This window comes from Prionailurus bengalensis, chromosome E2, assembly GCF_016509475.1.
Source record: "Prionailurus bengalensis isolate Pbe53 chromosome E2, Fcat_Pben_1.1_paternal_pri, whole genome shotgun sequence".
Taxonomy (NCBI): Eukaryota; Metazoa; Chordata; class Mammalia; order Carnivora; family Felidae; genus Prionailurus; species Prionailurus bengalensis.
The window spans coordinates 49874544-49894209 of NC_057352.1; the positions used below are offsets into that span (position 1 = coordinate 49874544).

Here is a 19666-nt window from a genome sequence, read left to right on the forward strand (position 1 = left end):
ATCAGAATGTGGAGACTGCTTGGGATTCTCTCTCTCCCCCTCTCTCTCTGCCTCTCTCTCTCTCTCTCAAAATAAATAAATAAACTTTAAAAAAAATGTAACATACTAAAAACCACAGGCTGTCTTAAAGCTGACTTACAAAATGAGGATACATTAGTTTGGGGAGGAAGAAATGAAACAAAACACCAAAGCACGAGTCGGTACAAGAATCCCACCACAAAAGACTCAAGGCAGGAGACGAGCTGGCGCAGGCAGGGCTCCAAACAACTCTGGTTGCGCTTCACTTTTTGCAGGGAAGTGTCTTTCAGGATCTAGAAAAGGCACGAAACACAGTCAAGAATAGCAACCTTCTCTCTCCTGATTCATTTTATTCTTCAAAGCAGTGGGAGGCCGTGAAGACGCAGGGAGACTGGAGCACAGCCGTGCCTCAGGCTTCCAGTGCAGCAACCTACTTTCCACCTGCTCTAGAGGCGCGGAGAGCAGATGCGTTTCTGTGCCCTCTTCGAGAAGCCCGTTCCTCAGCCAGAGTGTGCACACACATCTTTACTGTGAATTCTACTCCTGCCCTGTCCTAGGTTGACCCCTATCCCCCCCAGGAAAATCTCAGTACCTTAGAAGTAATGCTCAATACAAGCCCGGGGGAGAAGATTTCAATCCAGTGGAAATTATTATAATTTTTTTCTTCTTTAAAAACATAAATCCTAACATTTTAAGGCACATACTGGAGACCTAAAGTGACATACACATACTGAAGACAGGCATGTAAACTGGCTGTCCTGTAACGAAGTCATTACCCATGTGGGGCTACGGGGCATGGGAAGTGAGGAGAGTCTGAATCGAGAGGTTCTGGAAGCACACAATTCATACCAAGTGTTGAAGACTTATTAGTACAAGAATGTAAAGTGTCTCAACAATTGTTATATGGATTGCATGTTGATATAACACTTGGCACATACTGGATTAAGTAAAAATAGTATTGAAATTAATTTACCGGCTACTTTCCATTTTTTTTAGTGTGATTACTAGAAAATTTTAAATTACGTGTAGCCTACATTCTATTTCTGTCAGACAGTACTCAATTAGACTTTTAGAGATACTTCCTAATCCTATCATTTGTATACCAATAGGAAGATCTATCTTTTTTTTATATGTGCAAATAAGACAATGAAATATTCAAATTCCGAGTACAGAAAAACAAAACAAAAAAAAAAAAAAACCCAGACTCGTAACTAGAGAGAACAAATAGATGGTTACCAGAGGGGAGGTAGGTGGGAGATGAGTGAAATAGGTGATGGGGATTAAGACCACACTTAACGCGATGAGTGGTGCTGAGTGATGTAGAGAATTGTTGAATCATTGTATTGTACACCTAAAACTACTGTTAACACTGTATGTTAATTATACTTGGATTCAAAAAATTCCAAGCACAAAATGTACCTCTACCACAAAACCAAAGTAACGTCTGAGAGATCTTTACGCCACCTGAAAAATTTCTTGTCTACGTATCTTATCCCAAGAAGACGGGCCAAGTGTGTATAATACAAACTAGGCCAAAGCGAACAGCATTTGGGTCAACTTGGTTGGTCAGGACTTTTCAGTTACTTCACACAGGCTGCTGCTCACACTGAAAAAGGTGTAGCATCCCCAGCTCGTGGGGCTGTTTAAACGGGGGATCTGCCTGATTAGCTCTGCATGAACTGACAGAGCAAGTTTCTGAGCCAGCAGCTAAGAGCAGACGCCGTGCCGGTCGGCCCTGTTTCGGGCACCGCCATGCCTCCAGACGCCTCACGTGTTCAACGAGCCAGCCACGCTCTGGGATGACACCGTTTCCTCTCATGGAATGAACTTTTTTAGTGACCTCACATTTTGTTTTCTGATTATAAAGTATCTCTTAGCTTCAGAATACATCTTGCCTACTGTTTCCAGATAAATGAAAATGTACTGCAGGGCTCTTAACCCGGGATTGATGCACAGCTTTAATGAGATCTCTGAGCAGATGAGAGGCAATTATGGAACCGCATCCTATTCACGCACAGTGTTTCTGAAATTATATACCACAGTTGCGCAAATTTTTCTGTGTCGGTTTCATTAGATGTTCAAAGGGGCTCCACGACCCAAAAAGGCTGAGGACCACCTCCACTGTTTGCTACACACAGTGAACAGCAAGGGCTAACCCGGTGGCGCGGAAGGACAGATGACTTTCAAATCTTCTCTATCGGACTTTTCACTCGACCTTACTCCTCAACTCAGACACGGACGCCCGTGGACAGAGGTTTCCTCTTAAGACACCTGAGGAGAATTTGTGAACACAGACCCCCACCTTCAGCAGCTTGGCTTTCATCGTGGACGTGATGGTGGTGGGGTTGATAAACTGGAACGAGGGGGCAGCGTTGTTGGGATACTGCGCGGGGAACTTGACCAGCATCTTGACGCGGTGGCTGCTGCAGTGCACAGACACCGTGCAGCTCCTGTCCGCCGCATCCATCTGCAGGGGACAAAGGGACAACCGCCTGGGAGGGAGGCCACCATTCGTTTTCAGACTCAAGTGAATTTAAACAAGCTAAGTGCAAGCTCAAGGTTCCTGGTAACTGGGTGGAGGGGGGGATTCCCCAAAGACAAGTGAATCTGGAAGATTCAGACAACTTGTGTTCAAGACAGATGTTTCATTTTTAGCACTGATTTAATAAGTTCAAAGTATTTTGACGTAAAAAAGCTTCAACCTAAAGCTGTGAGGTAGACTGGAACTTGTTATATTTATTTTGAGACGAGAAAAGAAAGCAGGAAGAATGGAAATACCTGACTCAAGTTCAAAAGAACTCCTGGGAAAATCCATAGAGACAGAAAGTTGATTAGTCGGCACCAGAGGCTGGGGGGAGAAGGCAATGAGAAGTGACTGCTAATGGATATGGGATTTTTTAGGGACGATGACAATGCTTTGGAATTAGGGGTGATGGTTGCATAACTCTGCGACTGAGGTTTACAACCACCAAACTGTAAACTTTAGAAGGGTAAACTTCATGGCATGTGAATTTTATCTCAATACTTTTAAAAAAGCACTCCTGGAAAAGGAATCAAGATCTCCTTCTTAAAAGAGACTCACTTGGCTATCCACACTCTTCTCAACTGTTCTCAACAAAGGGGGTATGATCTGAATCGATACAGATAGCCAATTAATCAGAGGATTCTTTCTCTCTCTTGATTTCTTGTGCGGCCCACCAGAGAAGGCAGCTGGAGTAGAGCAAAAAACAGGAACACAGGTGGGAAATCTGGGGACAGATTTCAAATATTCTCTCTTCCACCAAATAGCTGCTGACTTCCGACAAGTCATTACATCTCTTAGGGTGTGTTTCCTCTTCTGTTAAGTGGGGATAAAAGCACGTGTTGCAGAGTTGTTTCATTTATTTTTTTGTTTATTTCTTTTTGAGACAGAGAGTGAGCACAAGGGGGCAGGGGCAGAGAGAGAGGGGGGACAGAGGATCCCAAGCGGGCTCCATGCTGACAGCAGAGAGCCCCGTGCGGGACTTGTACTTGCGAACCGCGAGATCATGACCCGAACTGAAGTCAGGCACTTAACTGACTGAGCCACCCAGGTGCCCCTGCAGAGTTGTTTTTTTTTTTTTTTTTTTTTTTTTAATGTTTATTTATTTTTGAGAGAGAGACAGAACACAAGCAGAGAAGAGGCAGAGAGAGAGGGTGACACAGAATCCAAAGAGGCTCCAAGCTCTGAGTTGTCAGCACAGAGCCAGCCTGATGCAGAGCTCCAACTCACCAGCCTCGAGACCATGACCTGAGCTGAAGTCGGACGCTCCACCGACTGAGCCACCAGGCGCCCCCCTGCAGAGTTGTCTTAAAGGCCAAAGGAGATAAGTATGTACACACAGGTACATATCCATGCCTACCGTTTGTTGAATCTGGGCAAAAAAGAAACGAATCAAGCTTCAAAACTCCTTCACAGGGGCGCCTGGGCGGCTCAGTCGGTTAAGCGTCCAACTCCCGATTTTGGCGCAGGTCATGATCTCACAGCTCATGACACAGAGTCCTGCGTTGGGCTCTGTGCTCACATCGCAGAGCCCGCTTGGGATTCTCTCTCCCTCACTCTCTGCCCCTACCCCGCCCCTGTGCTCACGTGCACTGTGTCTCTCCCTCTCTCTCAAAATAATTAAACATTAAAAAAAAAAACAAACAACCTTCTTCACAGACTCAGTTCTCTGAAGGAAAGCATTTCATTACCCGCCCAAAATGAAAAGAGTAAATCTTTCCACATGTTAGACGAACAGAGAGGTTTAGTGATCTCACTAGGAGCTGAAGTCATTAAGGAAATGACCAGCTCCAAGGGCAGGTAGTACAGCAGAGCACAAAGAACCTTGGGGAGGCAGGCGTGGCTGCCAAACTCAGCTCTGCCATTAACTATGGCAGGAACCTTTGCCAACTCACGGAGCCTTCCTGGATCTAAGGATCTTCACACATGGGAAAATGAAGTGTTGGAGCATCTAAGAGGATTTCAGGACACGTGAACACCAGTTTATTGCTTGGTCCAGCTTATGAGAAAAGAGTATGGTAAGAATATAATTTACATTATAAGACTTCTATTTCCTTAGAAAGTCTAGAAAATAAAAAAGCAAGCAGAGAGGTACACCTGTTAGAGCAGCGGAGCTATCTGTAGCCACCATCCTGGCTCAAATAGTCCCCACTCCCACAAAGTGCCATCTGCAAGCATGAGCCAATCATTAGACTACTGAGTACCTCCACGTTGACATTCCGGATCTGCACGTTGATCAGGGAGAACTCCTGCTGCAGAGTCTGAGGCAGTCCCAGCTGATCTGACTTCTTCTCTTCCAGGATACTGCTTGGGGGGTCTTCCTTTAAGACTAGCAGGAGAGAGAGGGTCTCCAGTTGTTGGAAAATGTTTTTTGAAAATGAGTCAGAGAGCAGTTCTGGGGTACCTGCCAGAACTGAAATGCACAGAGGGGCACCTCACCTAAAACATCAGTTTAACCAATTACCTTCTTCCTCCCCATGGCTCGAGTTGTGCTGGTGATCTGTATCTTGAGTGTGAAGGGTCTTCTCTGGTTCCGGCAGAAGAGAAATGCTCTCAATGAACTCATCAACACCATCTAATATGTCATTTGCACAAAGCTGCAACAAAGGGTAAAAGATCTAGGTCTCCGGAAGTCAGTGGAAATGTTCATTGAGTCTGGTTCTGACTTAAAAATGGGACTCACGAATGCTAAAAGACGTCAGCCCAAAACCGAGACAATCAAAATAGGTTTTACCCACCACCAGCTCCCCCTGGTTAAATACACAGGAGAATAGGCTCTATTATCTACATGGAAATTTTTCATCCTGTTCATCCTTTATGCAAGCCTCAGAAAACATTATTTTAAATTCCAAGCCTTTGTGGAGTTATTCAGCTAACCCAAGACCAAAAATGAATACATGGTACTTTCTGGAGAAAATATATTTAAAAGGCAGTAAGGTGATGATACTTGACCAAAATGCTCAAGAGTGACTTCTTACTAAGCAATGTTGCACATTTTTTAAAATTTTATTTATTTGTTTGTTTGTTTTTAAGTAACCTCTACATCCAACGTAGGGCTTGAACTCACAAACCTAAGAGCAGGAGTTGCATGTTCTCATTCCCAGGTTTCAGCACCGAAAAAAACCCCAAAACACAATAAACCAAAAACCCAACTCCATGGTGTTGTAAATTTCAGCCAGCATTTTCCATCCACCCTATACGGAGCACTGTGGGGGAAGCAATACAAGGGAGGTGTGGCTCCTGCCTTTAAGGAGCGTGGCCACTGAACGAAAAGAACCACACTGAGGCGGGAACACAGCAAGGGGCCGTGGCAGCAGGTCACACCATGTGCCACCGTGGTTCGTGGAAGAAACAGAACTTGTGGGGCAAACCTTGAAAAAGGCTTCAGAGAATAGGTGCCACTGATGGATGTAAAGGGCTCTGAACACTGCAGAGTGTAAGGTTCGACTTCCTAGCTCATTTAGAAGAAGAGAAAGAAATTAAGCCCACAGGCCATTTGCTCAGTAGGCTATCTACAGTCTCCTACCGGGACAGAAGAAAAGGCAGTCGGAGGCTTTTCACGCTTAGAAGTGCCAGATACGAAAGTTGGCTCTTGGAGACCGCAAAGCCTCAGTGTGGCCTATACAAGCCACTCAGCCAACCATCAAGTATTATTAAATGTCTGTCATGTACCCTCTAACGTCCACAACTACTAACCCTTGGTTTTGTTTTGTTTTGTTTTAAGGTTTCCGGCGTACCCGGTTATACTCCTCCACAACGGCGCTGAATACATACCCTCTGCATCTGGGAATCCACCCGCCACATTCTCAAGGTCTGATCCCGTGACCACGTGACCAGTTGGTAGTCCTTGGACCCTAGAAATCACCAAATAAGAATCTTGGAATTTTGGGAGGGTGGGGTGGGGGGTGCGGATTCAACATCAACTTTGCTACAAGTTGCAGGGGAGCGAGATTCCTCCCTTCATTTGGCCATCCATCCATTCAATAAATACTTACTGACCAACGCCTATATGCCAGGCACCGTTCTAGATACTAGGGCAACGGCGCGAATGCAACAACCTCTGTCTTTACAGAGCTCACAATCCAGTGCTGGGAACAGACCAACAGATAAATATGCGATAAAACGTCTGGGAGTGATAGCGCTCTTGCAAAAAAGGATAAGACAACTGCCGGCCGAGCTATTTTTAGACAGGGCTCCCTGAGGAAGTCGCATTTGAGCAGAAACTTAAATGAAGCGAAATAATAACTGGCAGGTGAGCAGGTGAAAAGGGATGCTGGGATTTAACGTCACACTGAACTTTCGCCTCCACAAATGTTCCTCCTTTTATACGCTCCAGAGGAACTGAGCGTGAATATGATTTTTTGAAATGAATTGCTTTAAAAGCATAATGACACCTTACTGTTTGAAAAGAATTTTTTTGGCAAAGAGATGCATCTCTTCATAAAATGGATAATCGATCTTGAACGTTCTTAATGGCCTGAGTTACATTTTCACATATCAGGTCTGGTCAAAGGGAAATTATTCTAAAAAGGTTTAGAGAGCTTTATGAAAAATCAGGGCATTTCAGAGTAATTAGGTCCTATCTAGAATCGCCTCTATGGCCATCCTTAGACAGCCGAGAATTTAGAAGACTTTAGAATTTTAATTTCATCCAATTCCCTCATTTTACAGACGGGAAAATGGAGGCACCAGAGAACATACTCTGTCCGAGCTAACAGGGTGGGTGAGGGGCAAAAATTCCTTCTCTGTGCCACTGCCTTCGGTTGGGCCTCCGCTCCTCAACGTGTCAGCATTTCCCTGTGTGTGCCCCACGGGTCACAGCTCTTTTGAATAACTGCCTGCCAGGAGTCCCCTCGTATAGACTCCTGCTCGTGTCAGCCACTGTCTGTCTCCACATCTGGCTTCTCTTCATATCCCTGACTGAAGAAAAGTTATGCCTGATTCCCTTCTAAACCCAACTCCTCCACCAGCGCCTTCACCCCCATTCCCTCCGACCCCCACGGGGCCCTTGCTTTCCCACGCCCTCCCTTTCTTGCACCTTCTCCTCGCCCTCAGAGACAGGGCAGCAGCTCTAACATCAACTCAGTCTGCTCCTTGCCTTTGAAGGCAATTTCTTTCACGAATCCAGTCCCCCCACCGCCTCTGTTCACGTTGCCTTGTAGTCTGGCCTCTAGCCTCAATCCGCTTTTGGAACTCCTCTCTTAATGATCATATGGCCCCCTATTTGTACCATTAAGCGCTCTTCTCTTATTCCGCACATCCATCCTTCGGCAACACCTACAACCAGCGACTGCCGCTTCCTTCATGAAGCATCTTCTTCCCCTGGCTACAACACCCCGATTCTCTTCCTACCTCTCTAAGGGCCCCTGCACCGGAGTGAAAACCAAAATTAAACCAGTAAAAATTGACTAGGAAGACATGGCAGTAAAAATAAAATGGGGCAGCCTGAAGTTGAAAAAGAAGTGAAATACAGGAATACATGCAGGATGATTAGACTTATAAAAGGTTCGACAAGCACACTGAAACTATTTCAAGGGATGCGCTAATGGGTGGCAAAACTCTAAAAAAATAATCATTCTCATGAGTGTTAGGACAGCGTGTCCTTCTGGGGAAGGGAGGGCACTGTGATCGAGAAGTTTCTGGGGCTCTAGCAATGTTCTCTTTCTAGACCGTGGTGGTAGTTATGTACATTTTCACTTCATAATTTGTTAGAATGTACACGTTTCATGCAATTTTCTAGACAGATGATATACTTTACAATAAAAAGGAATTTGAAAAAAAAAAGCACCTGTAACCGGTACTCAAAAATCTCGTTACTGACTAGACGGTCCCAACACACACAATTCACCCTGCCGGCTTACAGACAACACAGATAGCTGAAAATGGGTTGCTAAAACCTTTTCATTCCAATCCAAAACTACAGGCCAACCTCTCCCTGCCAAACCATGAGGAAACTACATCTTCTATTTACGATGGCAAAATGCAAGAGAGGAAGTTGAGAGCCAAAGTCATGCATGCAAATTAATGGGATAAAAACCAAGCAGCCTCATGTTTCTAGAAGCAGGGAGATTTGGGAAATAAAGATGGGAAAATTCAGGGGGTGATCAAAAGAGTCCCTTCAAAAACTATCCTGGAAGAGGCTTGTGAAGTCACAAACAAGCCAGGATAAGAGGACTGCTCTGATCTCAGGATTACAGAGACCTTTCCCGGGACTCTGGACAGTCCACACCACTCCACTGCCTGGTTTTCCGTCTATCATATGGAAAGACCTTGAAATCCACTTCCGTTGCATAAAACCTTTAGAGATCACGACAGTAAGGTCTCAAGAAAAGAGAGGCTGCAACTAAATTTGCACACTGAGCTGGTGGAGAAGCGGAGGCCGAGGGCTTGTGATTCCCATTACACTCGACCTTGCATTAGTGAGGGCTGGCTAGATGGAGCTTCAAGAACCATCCCCGAAACTCAGCGGCCTAAAGCAAGGACATCTTGCTCCCTCTACACCCCCACCTCATCCTTGCTGCCGACGGGCACAGCTCCAGCTGGAGTCTTGCCAGCTGCTGTGGCAGAAACAAAGAGAGTGTGTTAATTGCACAATGGCTGTTAATGCTTCAGCCCAGAAGAGACGGCATCTCTTTGTTCACGTTTCACGACCAAAGCAAGATGTTTGGCCAAACCCATCTTAAGGGAGGTGGGAGATAAAACACCACCACGTGCCGTGAAGAGAACTAGGGTTATTTGGTGGGCAGCGCTGATGACGGCCTCAGGTCTCCTTCCTCAACAGAGTGGAAAGGGGCGAATGCCAGACTTCTGAGGGTTCTGACCCCAGAGTTTTTCAGCCCCAGAGATGATCCGACAGGAAGTCTAATCAATCTCTTCCAGATCTCTTCCACACAGGTGAGAGATGACACTGAACATAAGAGAAGAGGAGGAAACCTGGGAGAGAAACCACAGCCGTACACCCCCTTACCCATCTACCGTGAAAGGTGGCGACCCCCCTGACTCTCTCGTTTCTAAAGCCCAGCCCTGAGGTGCCCATGCTGGGCCACACGGCCAACCCTGACTGGAGATGCCGTGGACCATGGCTCAGGAGGAAATCAGGCTCCCCCTCACCCTCCTTCTGTCTTCTCCACTGGAACTCCAGCACCACATCATCGTGCCCCACAAAGGTATGCACTGGCGTGTTCAAGTCAAAGACGTTCCACAAGAGAAGACTATTTTCCCTCCGCAGCTGGGGAACCATCACAGTCACCAGTCCATTGCTGAAAGGCTACGGCAGGAAAGGGAAAAGAAGGTGATTATTCCAGGGAGACTCCGCTGAATCTTGAATTACCCAAGTTGGGATGCTTTCCTAACTAAAATAAATTACACGATGGGGGGATCCCAACCACTCGGGGGAGATTTTTTTCCAATACCGTAAGTTAACCATCACATCTACTTTCCTTCTGCATTTATTTTACTACTTCTTCGCGTGGAAAGGACCACAGCCGGTAAAAAATAAAGCTAAGCCAAATCCTTGGAGAACTTTAAATTCTGAAACAAGCAAATGGCTCTGACCGCTGCGTACCATGAAACAATGTGTCGCATTCTAGCGCTTTCCCAGAACGAGTGTGCAAGACACCCTGGGGAAAACCCCAGAGCAGCAAGCAGAATTCTTGCCATGTGGACACACACCGGAAGCACACATCCACATCAGGCAGCACCTCCCTGACCCCAAAACTGCAGCTCTTCAGAGGAAAACCCTCCAATTTCAGGACTGACATGTTTTACTTATCCACACCTCATCTGCTAGGGAGCTGAGGGGCCCATTTGGTAGATAATTGGCCTCTGTTCTTTAAGGAATAAACCACAGTCATCTAAAAGCACATTTATCTTCACTTGCCCTCCTGGCAGCACTCCTGGACTTCTGTTTATTTTTTAAAGTAAACATATTAATCCAGAGAAGTATTTCAATGCATAAGAACAATGTCTGATTTCTTGACAAGCACTCCTAGATGCAAAAGCCACTTAATCCCTAAATTATCTTCTACGCTCCAGAGTCTCGGGGTGACAACCTAATGCAGAAATGCAGCTTTATTCACCTCTGTGCTCCCTTTCAAATTGACACTGAGGACAACAGATTATATCTGATCAGCAGCTATCAATGTGGCAATGGGAAAAATTGTGGGAAGGCTGATAACAGCCTGCCCCCCCCCATCTGTGGCATTTTATGGTTTACAAAGCATTTCACACACAATTTTTCAAAAGGAAAGGCATATTGTGCATGTGCTAAATGCCACTGAATTGAACATCTTACAATGGTAAATTTTATCACAATAATAAAAAGGAAGACCTAGTAAAAATTATTATTCATATTCTACAGAGGAGGAAACTATTGCTCAAAAGCATCCAGTAGCCTGCCCAAGGCCACACAAACATTAAATGGCTCATTGCAACATTATTCACAACAGCCCAGATATGGAAACGACCTAAGTGTCCATCAACGGAAAGATGAAGAAGACGTATTAGATATATTCTACGGAATGCTATTCAGCCAGGAGAAAGAAGGAAATCTGCCATCTGCCACAACATGGGTGGACTTGAGGGCACTACGCTAAGTGAAATAAGTCCGAGAAAGACAAATAGTGGGTGAGGTCACTTACATGTGGACTCTAAGACGGCTGAATTCACAGAAACAGAGAGCAGGATGGTGTTTGCCAAGGGCTGATGGGTGGGGGAAATGGGGACATGCTGGTCAGATTTCCAGTTGAAACTTCTAGTTAGAAGACGAGTAAGTTTTGGATCTAATATACAGCATGGTGACGGGAGTGAACAATACCATATTACACTCATAAAAGTTGCTAAGAGAGTAATATCACATGTTCTCAAGCCAAAAAAGAAATGGTAATTATGTGATGTGACAGAGGTATTAGCTATGGTACCAGTAGTCTTGCAATATATAAGTGTATCAGACACAGTGTTATATGTCAGTTACATCTCAATAAATCTTGGGGAAAAATTAAATGGCATCGATGGATCCCAAACCCAGGTCTTCAGAATCTAAAGCCAGAATTCTTCCCACCATCGGGAAGAAATCCACTGACTGAAAGTGCTTCAACCCTGTGGCTCCATCTCCCCACTTCCCCTGCCCTTAGTGACGACCTTCGTGCTGCCCGGCTTCCCAGGTGGTGGCCAGCAATCCTAGTGCAGATTCTTCCCCAACACTCGAAGTGCCAGGTTTTAAATACCTGGCAGCTTTTATGCCATCATGACTGCCTGTGCCCCCACCCCTCAACCAGGACAGGAAGTGAAAACTGCCTCACAGAGAAAGTAAGAGAAAATGGCCCTCGTGGCCCTCGCCCCACCCCACCCCCGGCATCTGGAACACCAAGGTGAAGCTCCCCAGCAGGAGGTGGGGTGTCCCACTCACCGTGTATCTGGCCTTCCAGACGGGCACCTGGCAAGGGAGAATACTGAGGTATTTCCGAGGCTGGCGGTAGTCCCAGAACTAGAAGAAAGAGAGCAGGATAATGTGTGAACTAAACGCCATCGAAAGACTCGACAACCGAAATGAGCCCAGCTGCGCTCTGTCCTCGGTGTGTTCCACGCAGCCCCCTGGCCCTGGGACCGTGGCAGAGACACAACCCTCCCTCTCCCATTTACAAACATTCCCGGGGAATTTCCAGACTCCACGAGGACTGGCCCTGGGGGGCAGATCACCATCATCAGCCTGCCTACTAAACAGCCTTGTAATTGAAAGTTAAGAATGACATGTTTTCACGCCACATCGCGTTTACACCGTGTAGGGTAACGTAACTAGGAACTAGGCTGATGTACTGACTACTCACTGCATTCCAGAGTTTAGAGCTTTCAGCTCTGTAGCCCGCTTAATCTTTACAACCAAATAACGGGTGTTATTCATCTCTTTTTCAAATGAAGAAGCTAAATTACTGAACAGTCTAACTTGTGCAAGGTCACACCCGCTCCGCCACTGCCCCCAAACACGCGGAACTTGAGGCCGCAGAACATATGAAGGTAAGCCAGACACACTCTGCCTGAGCTGCCTGTGTTTTCCATGATGGGACAACTACACTTAGAGCTTGAACATTTGTCATGAAAGCAGAAAATGGCAGAGCACAAAGGCAGGAGGACCGAGAGTGAGACTCTGAATTACTCAAGTACTAAGAAATTATTTTCTCTTAAAAAAAATTTTTTTTTTAATGTGTATTTATTTTTGAGAGAGAGAGAGACAGAACGTAAGCGGGGAAGGGGCACGGAGAGAGGGAGACACAGAATCCGAAGCAGGCTCCAGGCTCTGAGCTGTCAGCACAGAGCCTGATGTGGGGCTCAAACTCAAGAACAGTGAGATCGTGACCTGAGCTGAAGTCGGACGCTTAACCAACTGAGCCACCCAGACGCCCCACTAAGAAATTATTTTTAAAAATAGATGACTCCCTCTCTCTCTGCACCTCCCCTGCTTGGTCTCTCTCAAAAATAAATAAAACACTAAAAAAAAAAAAATAGATGACAGAAGCCATTCTGGAAAACAGTTTGGCAGTTTCTTAAAAAGTAAATGAGCACATACCACTGACCCAGTGATCTCAACTCCTGTGTATTTGTCCTGGAAAATGGAAACGGTCCATTCCCAGAAAAATCGATACATGAATGTTTACAGAAGCTCTATTCATAATCACCAAAGGCTGGAAACAGCCCCATCAATGTCCTTCAATGGGTCAACAGAAAATAAACTGTAGCAGTATATCCATATAGTGGATTACTGCTCGCCAATAAAAAGTATATGATCTATCGATTTTGAAAACAACTTGGATGAATCTTGAAGGCACTAAGCTGAGCGAAAGAAGCCAACTCAGAAAGTAAGATACTGAATGTATCCATTTAAATGACATTCTCAAAAAGACTAAACTACAGGGATAGAGAACACAACAACGGCTGCTAGAAATCAAGGGTTCGGGGAGAGTGTGGCTCTAAAGGAATCACATAAAGCAATTCTTGTTCCTTCTGACAACACTCTATTTTTGTCAAATTCGGGCTCCATATTCAAAATAATAAAATTTTTAAGATGTCTTTTCCAGCTAAACTGCCTCAGCATTTCCCAGATGGCCACAGGGAAAACTACAACTTGCTCCCTCAACTTGTAAAAGAAGGGAAGCTAGACATCATTAGGTCTGCTTGGCATTCTCCGGATTTTTAATTAGCCCAACACTTTATGAATGCTTTCCTGTTACCAAGTCTCCCATATGTGAAAAACGAGCAAATAAAAAAATTCAGTCTCCCTAAGCTAATTACATACAAGTAAAACATTAGTATTATGAATACATTTTGGCAACTGGTTACTTGTCATGTCGGACAGAAGCATATTCATGCGCATTTACAGACTGTCACGGTAACTGTTAACAAAAGTAATCCTTTTTTTAAAAAGGATTATATAACTTAGGAGACAAGGTAGAGGACCCTGGGGATTTGACCAAGTCCTCACTCACCAGAACATGATCTTATTCTCAAGGCAACCACTAAGAGTCTTATGGAACGATTACATATTGCATGTGAGTGGAGGACTTTGGTCTGTTTCAATCTGACTGGTCACTATAAGAACCAGAGCCATGCCATCCTCCCCTTCATAGGTGATTTCTGCTTTTCTCTTACTTGCCAAAGGGCCTTTGCTACGAGCTACAGATCAGAAAGGAAGGCTTCTGAAGAAATATCAGAAGAGCCTCAGGCAAGAAAGAATCACACTCTTGAACAGCGTCATGGGTACAAGACTCTCTCAGTAAGGTGACCCTGACCCATGGGCAGACACACACCTGTCGGGATGTACCGAGGAACCGTGTCTGGATTTCCAGGACACTTTGTCTAAAGAAGGCAATGTCGTAAAATAGGCTGCTTAACTCAAGTTCAGGAAAAAAAGCAACCACCTAACCTGGTATGAAGTCATTTCATTGTGGTCATGTTCTATTTTTATTTTTATTTCCTTAATGTTCTAATTTTAATAGCCATAAAAGAAAAATCCTTTTCTTTCTTTTCGATCTAGTTCTAAGCCTCAATTCAACAGTTTTACAGTTTAACAATTTCCTAACTCGAGTGAAACATTCATTCAATGGCACCTTGTTCCAGTGCACCCCTTAGAATTCAGAAAATAAAAATATAATAAAAATCACTATAATTATAAGCTAATATTTCTTAAGGTAAACTTAAGAAAATGATTATGTAGGGAAAAAAAAGACATACTGACCCTTATCTACAAATTATTAAAAATAACGGTTGAATATTATGCAAAGTGCCTCTAAACTCCTACACTTTCTACAATTATGCTATTTATTTACATTCAGTAAAGACTGCTTTCCACCCACCAGGATATAGTGGAACACATCAAATACCATGTCAAAAAATCTCATTTAATACGTAGGCTAAGCCTACAAGTAAGGAACAGGGGCTGAATCTCACAGGTGGAAACTGGCCAGTCACCTGCTTTAATACCTATGGAATCCCAGCCTCACAGGTGGGAAAGACGTCACTGAACGGTGACAAACTTGAGGAAAGAGGAGGGGGTGAACTGGATGGTTTCTGAGTTCTGAACTTGGGCGACAAGGTGACAAAAACCCAAATCCAAAACAAGCAAACCCACAAAACCCCGCTGTGGCACATAAAAGTAAATTCCAACCCAAAGGGATTGACAATCCTCAAGGCAGAAGTTAACTTTTTAGGCCGTAGTGTCTGAATCTAGTTTTGCTGACCACACCGCAGGAAGACGTGGTACGGGAGCCTATGTAAACAGAGCGTTAAATCAACGATGCTGAATCGCAAAACTGCTAAGTAAACTTCTGTGGTCAAATCTCTGTCCTGCCAGACAGGGACCTGACCTCAAGGAGGACGTGTGGAACGAGGCTGACTCTGTGCCCTGCAACTTCCTAAACACAGCACATCCCACAGTCGGGAGAGGAGCAAACAACACAAAACGTCACACTCCACGATAAACCACAAACACGAGGGTCACTGAAACAATAAACCCTCGAGCATTTCCAGCAAGTTACAGAAACTAGTAGAGCAACTCTGCCCCCGACTTTTTGCGGTGCTGATGACTGAAGATGTCCTAACTTTTGCAGACATGATCATCTTGTGAGAAAATTGCTATTTTTCCACCCCAGGGAGACGAACCACAAACTCGGTAACCTTAACAACGTTGGGGGCTTTTCTCCTTCACTTACATACATCTGGTGTGGTTTTTTGGTTTGGTTTGCTTTCGGTTTGTTTTTTTTCTGAAAGCTGACTTCTTGACAACTTTGCAAATAAGCTTTTCCTTTCTAAATGCTTTAGTCTCTGACTCCCTTTCACAAAGGGAAAGAAGAAACCGTCTAAACAAATCCCAGGAGCCACAACGGAGATACGCTACCCCATCATTCCTACTGGCCTACGTAACCAGGTTTACGTGCCCGTGCACCCCTAAAACATACACACTGTGCTCACTTATTGTAGCTTTCTTTCCAAAGAAAGTGCTGTTACCAAATCTGGTGCCTCCCACACACGGAACCCCAACTGTCCCAGTGGATCACTCACCTTGACAGAGTTGTCTTGGCTGGAGGTAGCAAGAATGTGCTCGATGTCTGGGTGCCAGTCCAGGCCATGGATTTTGGAGAGGTGGGCTGCGAGGTACTCCACTGCGGTGCTGGGTTTCTACAACAGGATCAGCACCGAGTGTTGTCGATTTACAAATCACTCGTTGAGGGTCTACCATGTAACGGACTGTTACGTGGGCAGCAGGGGGACACAAGAGTATTACCAGATCCTCTCTCTATCCTTAAGAAACTCCACTTTGTTTTGCTTAAAACAAACAAACAAACAACAAACAAACAAACAAACAGAAAAAGACTTATCCAGCTCTCCTTCACGCATGCTTGGCATATGGGCCTGTGAGCCAGATTTCTTTCTGCTCCGTCGCCACGCGTAGTTTTAATGAAGGACACAAGGCGGTGTGTGCTCTTCCCCCAAATAGGACAGACTGCAGTGTCGGCCCCCCTTCCTCACTATCACTCAAGGAGAAGGGCTGTGACATGCAAACAGACCACCCCACCCCACGATCCTGGAGGTAAAACCACCAAATTTAAGTAATCGAGCACCAAGACCCAAGAGAACAAACACACATTGCAAAAGAAAACAATACATGATTAATAAGCTTATATAAGACAAAGGCAGAAGGAAACCTCAGAAATATACATTAAAGTAAGACTTTACAGGGCGCCTGGGTGGCTTAGTCGGTGAAGTGTCTGATGTCAGCTCAGGTCATCATCTCCGAGTTCATAAGTTTGAGCCCCTCGTCAGGCTCTGTGTTGATAGCTCAGAGCCTGGAGCCTGCTTCAGACTCTGTGTCTCCCTTTCTTTCTCTCTCGCTCTCTCTCAACCCCTCCCCTGCTCATGCTTTGTCTGTCTCTCACTCAAAAATAAATAAAACATTAAAAATTTTTTAAATAAGGGGCGCCTGGGTGGCTCAGTTGGTGAAGCGTCCGACTTCAGCTCAGGTCACGATCTCACAGTCTGTGAGTTCGAGCCCCGCGTCGGGCTCTGTGCTGACAGCTCAGAGCCTGGAGCCTTCTTCGGATTCTGTGTCTCCCCCTCTCTCTGAACCTTCCCCGTTCATGCTCTGTCTCTCTCTGTCTCAAAAATAAATAAACATTAAAAAAAAATTAAAAAAAATTTTTTTAAAGAAAATAAAATATTACTAACCTATCAAATTAGAAGACATATGTAAATAACACTCAATGCTGACAAGGCTGCATTTGTCACTGCTGCTATTTATACCAAATAGCACAACCTTTTGGCAAAAAACTGACAATTTTTATCAACCAACTTCAAATTTTCCTTTCTTAAGAGAGTATTTCATTTCACAAAAAGCTTTAGATAACAAAAGATGTTCATCTTGGTATTATCTGGGCTACCAGAAAACCAGAAACAACACAAATAGTAAATGGGGAATAATTAAATTTTAGAGTCGATTATGGACTAGCTATCTGATCCAATATGATATAGCCACTAAATGTTCTACTTAGGGATTATAGCACAGGCAAAATGCATGTGTTGTAACGTTAAATGAAAAAAGTACAGGGGCACTTGGGTGGCTCGGTCGGTTGAGCGTCTGACTTTTGGTTTCAGCTCTGGTCATGATCTCACGTTTTGTGGGGTTGAACCCCACGTCAGGCTCCACAGTGACACTGTCGGGCCCGCTTCGGATTCTGTCTCTCCTTTCTTTGCCCTTCCTCCTGCTCACGCTTGCTCTCTCTCAAGATAAAAAAACATTAAAAAAAAAAAAAAAAGCGTGAGTGGGAGAGAGCCAAAGCATAAGAGACTCTTAAAAACTGAGAACTGAGGGTTGATGGGGGGGTGGGAGGGAGGGGAGGGTGGGTTATGGGTACTGAGGAGGGCACCTTTTGGGATGAGCACTGGGTGTTGTATGGAAACCAACTGGACAATAAATTTCATATACTGAAAAAAAAAAGGCAGAAGAAAACACCAAAATGTTAGCACTTGTCTCTGAGTAATAGGTCTATAAATGATTTTTATTTTTCCTTTTAGATTTCCTACAAAGAGCATCTATTACTTCTATAATTAGTGTTGGTCTATGAGGTTAAGAGCAGTCTCCAGAATCAGGCCTCCCTGAGTTTAAATCTTGACAACATACCATGCTTCAGTTTACCCGTCTGTAAAATGGGGATAAAAACCACTTATTTTAAAGGCTAGTCATATCGAGAGTTCTTAGAACAATGCTGTGCATAATGAACGATTAGTAAATGTTACTATTATCAGTCATCTGGGTGTGTGAACGAAATCCAACATTCCCACTGATACTGCACTTTTTTAAGGCTCTGATGCCTGGTACCACCAGTGCTGCTTTGACATGGGAAAGTGCCAGAGAAGTAAGAATATGACCTACAAGTTTTACAATCCATGTGAGCAAAAGTCTTAAGTATTAATGGAACAAAACAAGGTTAAAACCCTTTAAACAAAATAGATAAAATTGGCGAGGGAAGTCAGGATTGTTAGCGCAACAGTCAGAAGGCTAGAAAGGAACAGTTCGGCAGTCGATCTCTGAAAGACAAAGAACAATGCTAGTCTGGAAAACAAGCTAGTTTTCCAATGCTAGTCTGGAAAACAAGTACTGACAGGGTTGATGGCTGAATACCAAATGGTTTACCTTGCCTAGGGCCTGAAAACATTCTAAAGCAAATATATATGCTCTACAAATTAACCAAATATTTTATTTAAATCATTTACTAGGGGCGCCTGGGTGGCGCAGTCGGTTAAGCGTCCGACTTCAGCCAGGTCACGATCTCGCGGTCCGTGAGTTCGAGCCCCGCGTCGGGCTCTGGGCTGATGGCTCGGAGCCTGGAGCCTGTTTCCGATTCTGTCTCTCCCTCTCTCTCTGCCCCTCCCCCGTTCATGCTCTGTCTCTCTCTGTCCCAAAAATAAATAAACGTTGAAAAATAAATAAATAAATAAATAAATCATTTACTATGTTTAAGTGCTATGCTAATGATGAAAGGAATAAAACCAGTCGCCAATTTAAGAAATAAAGAGAGGGGCGAATGGCTCTCACCAGACCGGACGAAGGGACACAGACAAAAACTAACACATAGAAGGTGCACCTGGCCACCTCTACTTACGGACTCACCTGCTCACCTGAGAGCCACCTAAGGCAGAGGGCTTCGGCGGCACACGCTGCCCCAGCAGGTCCTGGCACCGAACGCGGCAGACTCCGTGTCTCCGCTTCATCTCCTTCCCCTCTCCCCAACCACACGACCAACTCCCTGCCACGAGGGAAGGGGCGAGGCTGCCAGGGCCACGCTGAGACTGGACAATCAGCACCCAGGCTGACGGTTTTGGGCAAATGACAAGTGGGTGCTCCCCGGAGGCTGAGGAGCTCTAGCCTCCAGTTCCAGAAAGCAGAAAGCAGTAGGACACCCCAGATCTTACAGAAAGAAGTCGACTGCTCTGTGCGTTACTACCCAATCATCCGGCAGGTAAGTTCGGGGGGCCTTTCCCCGAGTCATTGTCCTCTCCGATACCAACAAATCAAACTCCGAACAGACTCTCCGTGGCGGCAGCTGCCAGGGACCCTGCCCCTCTTCCCTGCCCGTCAGTTAC

General features: G+C 45.0%; 1 protein-coding gene across 7 annotated transcripts in view; it reads right to left on the reverse strand.

Annotated features, from left to right (window-relative positions):
* The window catches only part of WDR59 (WD repeat domain 59), an 85849-nt gene that overhangs the window by 30818 nt on the left and 35365 nt on the right, over window positions 1-19666 (reverse strand). For all 7 annotated transcript variants that reach the window (XM_043599679.1, XM_043599678.1, XM_043599683.1 and 4 more), the window contains exons 8-15: window positions 16088-16204; window positions 11946-12023; window positions 9650-9806; window positions 6314-6393; window positions 5004-5136; window positions 4744-4868; window positions 2321-2485; window positions 216-311 (exon numbers count right to left, since the gene is read on the reverse strand). In XM_043599679.1, coding sequence (XP_043455614.1) covers window positions 216-311; window positions 2321-2485; window positions 4744-4868; window positions 5004-5136; window positions 6314-6393; window positions 9650-9806; window positions 11946-12023; window positions 16088-16204 — 951 coding nt within the window. The remainder of the gene's footprint in view (window positions 1-215; window positions 312-2320; window positions 2486-4743; window positions 4869-5003; window positions 5137-6313; window positions 6394-9649; window positions 9807-11945; window positions 12024-16087; window positions 16205-19666) is intronic.